General features: G+C 40.1%; 1 protein-coding gene across 6 annotated transcripts in view; it reads right to left on the reverse strand.

Annotated features, from left to right (window-relative positions):
* Positions 1-6,244, reverse strand: part of ARHGEF28 (Rho guanine nucleotide exchange factor 28) — a 67,844-nt gene extending 61,600 nt beyond the window's left edge. For all 6 annotated transcript variants that reach the window (XR_003571168.1, XM_027883271.1, XM_027883303.1 and 3 more), the window contains exon 1: positions 5,959-6,244. Coding sequence is in view for 5 of the 6 variants with exons in the window: in XM_027883271.1 (XP_027739072.1) it covers positions 5,959-6,043 (85 nt within the window). In the remaining variant the exon portion in view is untranslated. The remainder of the gene's footprint in view (positions 1-5,958) is intronic.
* Positions 6,245-10,055: the final 3,811 nt, after the last annotated feature.

Below are 10,055 nucleotides of genomic sequence, written 5' to 3' on the forward strand. Positions count from 1 at the left end.
CTTACAGCCACCAGACTGCAAGATAATTTATAATGAAGAAATAGAATTGGATTAGAAACTACACTTGTTATGGTCTGGGCAATTATTGCTTTGAAAATCCAAATCCATAGTGCTACACACCACAGCTTTTATTTAATTTTAAGATGCTTTCACATAAAGCCCAAGAACAGTAACCTGTAAAGCCTTCCAAGAGTTGGTCTTAAACCAACAACTACCTGGAAAAAAATGTGAAGCTCTCCATTTCTTCTTCTATGCTTACTACCTACCCCAGCCTGTGCTCCCACTCGTGTATAAACCCACTGGGTACAAATGGCAAGGATAGTGTACAGCTCCAGTTCTAGGCTGCAAAGTTTCAATGCACAGCCCTGAAAAACAGCCCAAGCTTTAGGGATTCCCTCATCATGGTGTAAATCTGAGCCTAAGGAGGCAGTTTCTTGACTTCACCAAGAATCTCCACTGCTGGGGTGTAGAAGTTTAGAAGATAAGGGAGCTGATGTGTATGTCTCAAACACTGACAGCTGGATGGTTGTGGAGACAACCAAGGATTGTTGGTAATAACCACTATGAGACAGAACAGGATGTGGCTGGAGAGGTGGGCCATAGGAGGTAGGGCAGCACTTTTCTGGAACAAATGTTCTGGATCCTGGAGACAAACACGATACAGTACAGAGCAGATGTGCAAATGAGGTTGAGAAAAATATATGGACCATAGGGGAGGATCAAGACCACCCAAGAACTCCAAAGCCCTCCCACCCATTTCCAGAAAGGCCTAGAAGAATGGACTGCGCATGATAACTAATTTGCATAGAAAGCAAGAAACTTAGCTCCAGGGTGGGGAAAAACCTATCTATAAAAAAGTACCCCCACAACCTGGACATCCCACCAGCTGGATCCATTCTGAAGTCAGAACTGTTGATTTCTCTTTCTCTCTTCCTTTCTTTTCTCTCTCACTCTCTTTCATCCGTCTTCCTCTCTCTCTTCCCCTACATCCTACCCCTTTACCCAAAACTCACTGCTATGCACTTATAGGAGGAGATCAGGAACTAGCTTACAACAATTTCATGACAAGATTGTAATTTACCGATAAAACTTCATAAGCTTTTGTGGACTCTGACTTTTTTCATTCATTCTGACCATGAGCATCTATGAGCATCTCGCATGTTCCCTTCCCCTTGAGGGTGGGATGCCACAATGGGTCTCCACAGTCATTTAATGAACTTCTCAATTAATTACACATACCAAAAAACACCCCAAATCCCCCTATTGCTTCAGATTTTGATTTATATAGCAACTTCTAATAATGCATTTTACATTATTTTAAAATTCTGCAAGAGAGTAACAACCTAAATAACAAATTCTGGAGAAAGCTACTGCAAATATAGCAAACTGTAACAGAATACGTTATCTGCAGTATTTTCAGTCTGTAGATCTCTACCACTTATCACTGTTAAATGCCATATGTTTTCCTGGCAAAACTCAAGACAGTCTGCTGTTAAAGGTGAGATGTCTAAATGGGGTTTATTCACTGGGGTTTAAAATGAACAGACAAAAGCTAGCAAGTTATCTTGGGCTTCACAGAATCATAGAATAGTATAGGTTGGAAAAGACCTTCAAGACCATTGAATCCAATGGCAATATCACCCCACTTTACCTCCTTACTCCCACTCTGTTCCCTCTATTGCAAATGTGTGAAGGGATGACTACATCAAACTACCTTTGTAACACAAGAAGTATTTAAAGACTTCGCTGAATGCAGGGGAGAGCAATATTAATTGCATACTGACTATTCTAGTAACTTATTTTCACCAGACAGGCCCACCTAGGTTAAAAAGTAACAAAACTCTCACAAATGTCCATATCACACACTGCATTCCTACAGCCTCACTAACTTTCTCTAGCCCATCCTGCTGATTATATGTCCTCTTGATCTTACAGCAACCATCAGCAGACCTTTCCCACCAGGTTAAGATAATTAGAATCACAGCTCACAGTGCTGGATACCACTAATAATATACAGCAAGATTGTCCTTGCCTGAAAGATGAGGAATATTAACAAAATGTATCTTCAAACAAAATGTCTCAAAAATCTCCCCTAGGCATTCAAAAGGCTTATTCTCATTGCAGATGTAAAAATTCAACACAGCTTGTGAAAAGATAGACAAGACAGCCAGAGTAAACTGCCGAAGGTGTTCCATAAGACTTTTGGCTCTGCAAGGTACTGGAAATGGATTTCAAGACGCTTATCAAGGTAAAAGTTACCTGAACACAACACAGCAGAAATGTCTTCGCTACTCAAGCAACCTAGCAAGCATAGCTCACCAAGCTGATCCTCCTGCCAGAGCTTAAGGTTTTCTAAGTCTATACTGTGACCACAGAAAAAGAATAAAACTAAGACATGCCTCCTTTAGCAGAGCTTGTGGCTCTCTGCCATCTGCCTCATAAAAGTCAAGGAAGTTGTATGTGTTATTCAGATGCAGTGCTGGAAGAATAATCTCCAAACTTGGATAAAATAAAAGACCTGACCAACAAATAACTAGGCACAAGTTCTCTACATCTTCTGTAATGTTGTAGAGTTATACAGCAAACGCTACACATTTCACCAGGCACAAAAGCTTATACTTTAACTTTTTATACTTTATACTTTAAAAAGCACATGATCATAGCAATAATGTAAAGCATGCTTTATGTCGGCATATAGCTTTGAATGACCTATGTCAGAAAATGGCAAGAACATAACACTCACTGTTTTCTCACAAAAATCAAAACTTTAATCGTTCTATGGGAGAGCACAACAAAAAAAGCAGTGAAATTTATCAACATGACCAAGCCAAGGGCCAGGAAAGAGATTACATATTCCTGTCTCTGGATACAATGAATAGTTTTCAGAGAGCTCATCATATTTACCCCAAGCAATCTAAGCGGGGTTAATATATAACTGGAAGTCAATGAAAAACACAGACAGCTAAGCACATGGATCAGAAATACTGCCCTAAATCCAGAAGCTGTTACCTGAATTTGAAGCTTAAAGAAGTTCCCACTAAGGGGCCAACTGAAGTAACATATGTATCTGTAGATGTGGACCACATAACCCTTCTCAGTGAGGGCTCTGCACCCCTAATTCAGGTGTCTTAGATCTTCATTCAAACAGTGGAACTACCCATGACAGCAAAATTAAGCAAGTATGTAAGAATAACACTACACGGAAGGTAAAGTAAGGTGGACATTGTCATAAAACTGAAATTTAACAGTAAATGTATAAAGCAGAAATCAAAACACTGTGTTTCCTATATACTGCATGAGGAGGATCAGACTTACGAATGATAGAAAATTATGTCATCATGTTCAAGACATGGTCCAAATGTATCCACTACAAATAATGGCACTTGTCAATAATTGACATTAATCTTGGTCATCTAAATGCAGGCTGTAGGAAAGCATCCATTTCTAACATGGGATTCACAGTCCTGACTCTCTCCCTGAACAAGGCACCTTACCGACTATACAAATGAATATACAAACAGAAATAAGTTGGTGTCTCATTTTATGCAACAAATAAAGTTGTGGATATAGGTCTCTTGGTTTCACTTCCTAACTCTGCATGAGTGGACTTGGTGTATAACTCGCAACTCCCAGTGCAGTGGGACAGACTTGTCAGAGACAGATATTCTCCGCATTCCTAAAGGTTTTTAAAACCCCCAAAAAGACTCTGAGAGTCACTGTCTCTGAACAGCCAGAACTGTGCAGAGCAAAGGCAGGGGAGAAGAAACCTGCCTCGTGGTGATTTCACATAAAAGAACAAAATAAATGTATTTGGGGTCTTGCAGCAAGGAAAAAAAACTAGGTCCTCTCTCCAGCCTAATCACTATGACAAAGTCACAGTCATGTTCTCTGTTGAGCCTAATTACTCTTTAAATATGTCACGCACAGCAGCTTCAGCAGGAGGTGGGTAATCTGCAATGCATGTCCCAAAGGTGTGAAGCCTGCCCTTGCCTCCCGAAGGTTCAGGGGAAGGGCAGGGACTTTGCCACCCAGTCTGGAAGGTCCCCGACCAGGGATGAAAGCTAACCTTGGACCATCCAAGGAAGTTAAAATCTGAAAACACTGATGCATATGGTGCAAAGTGGAGTGTGATACTTTATACTTTTGACTCTCCATTCCAGAGAGTGGGACAGTCTGCACAGCTCCCCTGCCTCCTATGAGGAGCAGTCACAGGCCAGGAAACCAACAGCCTAATGCTTCAGAGGGGAACAGAGGCAACTGAAATTCCTTGTCCAGATCAGTTGGAGTACCCAGCACACATACCCGACTTCATGGCTTTTGGAGTGGGCTGGAAGAACCCTGCACTGATTCCAGCACTTCAAGTCTCTTGTTCACTGAGACCTGAGCCCCTACATGACAGAAATGCAACCACGAGCTACATGCCCCACAGCTGCATGCCAGGATCAATTGGACATGTTCTGATCCTACCAGAAAAAAAACACAGATCATGAGCTTAGATCATGAGCTTAAATCATGAGCCTGCTGCCTCCTTGAAGAAGCACTTCTCCCACCCCACAGGGAGCCAGAATTTCAGTCCCCCAAGGTTCAAGTGAACCCTTGAACTTTACCACTAAAACAAGCACCTTCTTGCTTCAACAACTCCACAGATATGGTTAGTTGTACACACAAGCTACATATGTGGTATACTATTAACAGGGATGGAAAACAATTCTGTAATATGCAAACACCACATCTGTATCCAGTTCTTTACAACAGGTGAAGTATTAAAAAAAAAAAAAAAAAAGCTGTCCAAACAAAAGTGAATGAAGGATGGGTTCACAGCTACAGCATTTACAGACAAAACAAGTCCTTGTTAGAGACTGAGAGAACCACACACTGTGCAACTTGCAACTCATTTCATCTTCTTTGCAAATCGCATGTGCATCCACACACAATGCAGAAACTCCTACACACTGGGGACATACAGGATATCCCCATGAATAAACATAAAAAGCTGAGGAAATGTCCTGCACATTAAAACCTGCATCCTGTACACATTTTTCACTCCAAAAAGTAGGTCAAAGTCTCACGTCTGTGTAAACATGATTCTCTTGGCTTACTGAGTTTAATGACAGCAATGCATCCTACTTCTCTGACTTGGGATTTTTTCCCTTTCTGAAACACAAAAAAACCCAGTTCTGTGAAAAGAAGTACAAGTTATATTTTTTTCCAAATCTTTCTCTTCATTTTTTTTTCTTTTAAATATAGTAAAAATTTATCCCTATTAAAGCTCGCAGTCATAATTCTTCCTAACAAACTTGCTGGTCAGTGCCTTTTAGGCTCCTTAAAACTCTCTTTAGCATACTGACATTTATAATGCTTCCCTCCAAAAGACTTCTGCACAAAGAAGGATAATGTCTAACCATGCAAAGACAGTTAAGTGACCCTGCAACCAAAACCAGTAACTGACCCTTTTTATTTTCTTTTGCAAATAGCAAAAAATTTTTCTCTTCATTCTAGTAAGACTTTTGTACATAACTAACAAACAAACAAAAACAAACAAAAAAAATCCTGTTAGCTTTTGAGGCATAGTTTAATTACCAAATTCTCCCTAAATGAAAACAACTGCAACCAGCAGAGCTTTTTGCAGTCGCTACCATGCCATGCAGTTTCAGGGTGTCAGAATTGTTCAGTGAGAGCTACACATACAACAAGAAGGGAAAAAAAAGCCTTAAGAGAGTAAAGAAATACAAACAGTTGTAAAGATCAGTACATAATCTGTACAAAATACTTCCTTTTTACTTAAAAACATCTCAACTCCATTATCTAAAAGAGCATAAGAAACAGTGAGGTGGACTTTTCATAGGAAGAAAATCTACCTCATACAAGCTGTTTACAGCCACCTGCACAGAATCAGACAATTAAAAAGAGGTAGAGCTATAAAGCAAGAGTCATTTAAAAGGAGATAGCTTTTTCTACCTGGTTTGGATGCTCTTCTTCGAATCCTCATTTTAGGTAAGGAAGGCCAAGAGTAATTAAAAGGTGAATCAGAATCTGAGTCCATTTTTGTGCTAAATAAACAGAGAGCAGATTCCCAAAGTTGCACTTTGTTGTTCTCAATAGCAAGTCAAGCCTAAGAGTGATGTGCAATAAAGGAATGGACAAAGAAGGATCAAATTGCCCACTAAACACAGGGGAGGGAGAAGCTGTAAATGTTTGCTCTCTTCAGGCATCCAGGCATGTAGACAGATCGGGCTGCAAACATCAAGGCAAAAGCAAGGAGGTTAAAGTATGGGCTGAGCTGTTGCATCGTGGTCCAGAGCTATTTGAAAGGTCACTGTGTGCCGATGAATCATTAACTCACCTTTCCATTTTGATGTAAATGAAAACAATAGAAGCAGAGTATGGAATGAGAAAATACTTCTCAAAAGCAAACAAACTATTGCAAAGCTTTGTTTCCATGTTAAAAGTGGGATTTAGAAGATCTCAAGTGAAGGACAGGCAAAATGCTGGAATTAAAGAAGCCAAAGATTAACACCAAGCTAAGGGCACTAATCAAACCTCTACATTACTGCAGAGCAATACCCCTCCTGTCAGAGTTTATAACTTTGGTAGACCTTGGGATTGCAGCTGGAAAAGCAGAGATAACCCACTCAAAATCTGTCGCTCTCATCTTTCTAGCTCAAATGAGCTTAAAGCTTAAGTGTCATAAGGAAGATTACACTGTCATTAGAGGAGCACTTTTTCCAACAATATTTAGTCTGCACAGTATTTTTTCCTTCACAAAGTCACCAAGTTAGACAGTGAATCATAAGGATTTTGTAGAGCTGGCATCTTTACAGTGCTGCTCTAACCTCACTGCAATGCACAATACAGCCAGTGACTAATTTACAACAAATCTTCCATTCAGTTCAGTCTCCCCGAACAACTTGTAGGCAATTAGTATTCAGTAGGAACTCATTATCCCTTCCCCCACCATCTTTACTCTACACAAACTACATGTTTTTTTTAAAACAGACTCATACGTGGCTATACAAGAGTTAATACAAAAATAACATGTTCACTGTTTCTTAACCAGCTCCAGCAAACATTTCTTTTAGCTACCCCACAATGTATGCGGTTTTGTATTCCACATAAAGGAGGAGAGGGAATGTGGATCAGCTTAAATGTCAGTTTTCAGAAGATGATGACATTTGAGCTTGTTAACATTCCTTACTTCACTTCAATTATTTTTCAGGCTGCTAAGGTCTGCAGCGCTATTTCTGTATTATGTTTCAAGTGATTCCTTGATCCACATTTCAGTCAAAGATAACAACGTATTTGTTGAAAGAAAATAATGCAATTCAAATGCAAATTTAATTCAAAACCCATTAGAAAAATATCTATCATATTTTCAGGGATAAAATAATTATACAAGCCCTTCATAAAGTGCATAAACTACATAAAACACAGTCGAAACACACCATTGTTCTGCCCTTCCCTTAACTGAAGTTCTGCCAGCTTTGTTCGGCCTGAAAAGAATAATTCATCCCAGATGCTGGAAGACTTAGACTTTCACTTTAAATATCAGACACACATAGACTTTGTTTGATCGATATATATAATTAACAGCTCCGGGACTTACAGCAGACAATGGAAAATACAGGGAAGATATAAATCCATGCTTTAATCATCCACTTCAAAATATTTCTACTCCCTGGAATGTCAGGTTAAATTGCACTGATAAATCTCCTGGGCATACAGGAACGCAGGTACTGACATTCACCTTCCCACCTGCACACCACCCAGGGCACTTGCCTGCCTCCCATTATGGTCACAGTTTGAGAAAAGGAAGGGACAGTGTATTTGTTGGGTAACCTGTTCGCTTAAGGAATGCCTTCCCAACTGCCCCAATGCAATAGACTTCCCCTCTACACAGCAATTTTGCTTACACAAGTGTGCTCTCTTGCTCACTGGATATATTTAATGCCAACCAGAATAAAAGTCTTCATTTCAGACATGCACAAATGGCAGCATTCCATGGACAAATACCAGTTTAAGAGAGAGATGTTTGTTTTACGTGGGCTTTAAAATTTCTCACTTTTCAATTTTATCAACTACTCTTTTGTTCTAATTTATGAGAAATGGTAAATTTTGCTTACTTCTGTAGTATCTCCATTTGTGCATCTTTTCTGTAAATTGACCAATTCTGGCTTTTTTCACTTATACATTCAACTAAAAGAACTCACTCCCACTGGTCTTCCTGGACTTCTATTTGGGAAGGATAACTAGAGCTGAACAAAACACCCACCATGTGGAAATGCACCCAATGTATTTAATGGCATTAAAATATTTTACATGCCAAGACATTTACTTTGCTGAATGACCTCTGTACACTGCATAGATGTTTTCACGGACTGCTCACTTATTGTCTGCTCCCTCCCTTAAACTAGCTGCATTCATTTACAACATTTTAACACAAATGAGTAATTAAGGACTGTGAAACAATTTTTCAACAGCAGCCCTATTACACAATATTTGGAGAATCCATATATTAAATTTCCACAGTGATAAAAGCCTGATCATTTACTCCTGCCGTTTATCATCTATTTCTTGTCTTAAGTTCTTAGGCTTTTCACCTGCTTAATGCAATCTTTCCTGAATAAGATCTTGCATGGGAATTTGTCAGTGGTAGTCTGAAAGTACACATAAATTATCAAACTTAACCCCTATTTCTGAAGGGTTAATTGAATATCACTCACATTACTTGCTCTGTTTGGGCCTAGTGAAAGATTTCTTTTTTCTTGTTGGTAAAACTCCTTTATGCAACTGTGAAAGACCTCATGCTGTTCTTTGCCACAAAGAAGGGCTTTGTCTTACAGTCTTTGGCTAAAAGTACTGTGCTTTCCCATTCTTGCACTTTGTAGGATCATCCAACCCACTTTTCACCTTCCACTCTTACTTTCCAAAGTGGTGGCATTTGCAAGCAGCTGCCACAGAGATCTGTCTGCCAACAAGATAAAAGGTGTTTTCTAGCTGAAAAATATTAACCTCACTTTCCACTGAAAAAATGTTTTCAATTATATATACCAAGGTACAGATGTGAAGATAAAGACTAAATGGGGGGGTTGTGTGTACTAGCTAAGGCTAATTCTTTTGATAAATAATGTAATGTTTTTAATTCTTTCAGCCAATGCTTGCCAAAACAAGTCCGTAAGATCTAAATGTTTTTCAGAGATAGCACAGTCTATTGACTATTATCTGACCATTCCTGTGGCTTGTGGCAAGATGGAAGGAAGTATCTGCAGTTTCCATGGAACAGCACTGTTGCCTCCCCTTTACTCAGCAGACAGCACCATGCTACCAAGCAAGTGAGCTCCTCCTCTCCACGCTGTTAAACAATGGGCTCTATCTCTCAGGTAGACCAGAAGGAGACAACCCTGCTGGGCCCAGTGCCCCTCCCCAGATTGAGAAGGGGTAGAAAAGGGGGTAACCAAACCCAGGTATGGGGCTGGGGAAGGTTATTATTGGATACAGGTAGGATGAGAGTAGCCTGAGCAACGGCTCTGCCAAAAACACCCTGCTCTCCGCAGGATCTCCCCTGATATTAGAGATGAAATTGATTTGCCCCAGCTTGATTCTGCCTCACACCCAGAAGGGCCTACAATCCCTTTCCAAGGCACTGAGCAGGCTCTGACAAGATAAGATGGTGTGGAAAGGGTTAGGTGATCCTCATCACCAGCCTCTGTGGTCCACAGGTCCACATGTGGCTTTCCTACCTTCTTCACTCCACTGTTCTTACTAATTAGAGCGTATCTTCCTACAGAGAGGATCAGCCAATGTACCTGGACAAACTATCTGCATTACCTCACATTAGAGTTAACAATCATGCTGAAATCTCAGCAAATATGAATTAAAGGCAACTAAAAGCAAAACACTACCAACCAGATCCCACACACCAAGCACTCTCCAACTCTAATGCTGTTTTCATCTGCCCCCAAAAATGATGAGATGGCCGTGCAGATTACAGCTGACAACAGCCTCATAGGTCCTGTAGGATGGCTTGTCACATACACTGCTTTTACTCAAACCTAGCC

Source organism: Empidonax traillii, unplaced genomic scaffold (assembly GCF_003031625.1).
Source record: "Empidonax traillii isolate 1590-97213 ecotype Southwest subspecies unplaced genomic scaffold, ASM303162v1 scaffold8:size5222938, whole genome shotgun sequence".
In the NCBI taxonomy this organism is placed as follows: domain Eukaryota; kingdom Metazoa; phylum Chordata; class Aves; order Passeriformes; family Tyrannidae; genus Empidonax; species Empidonax traillii.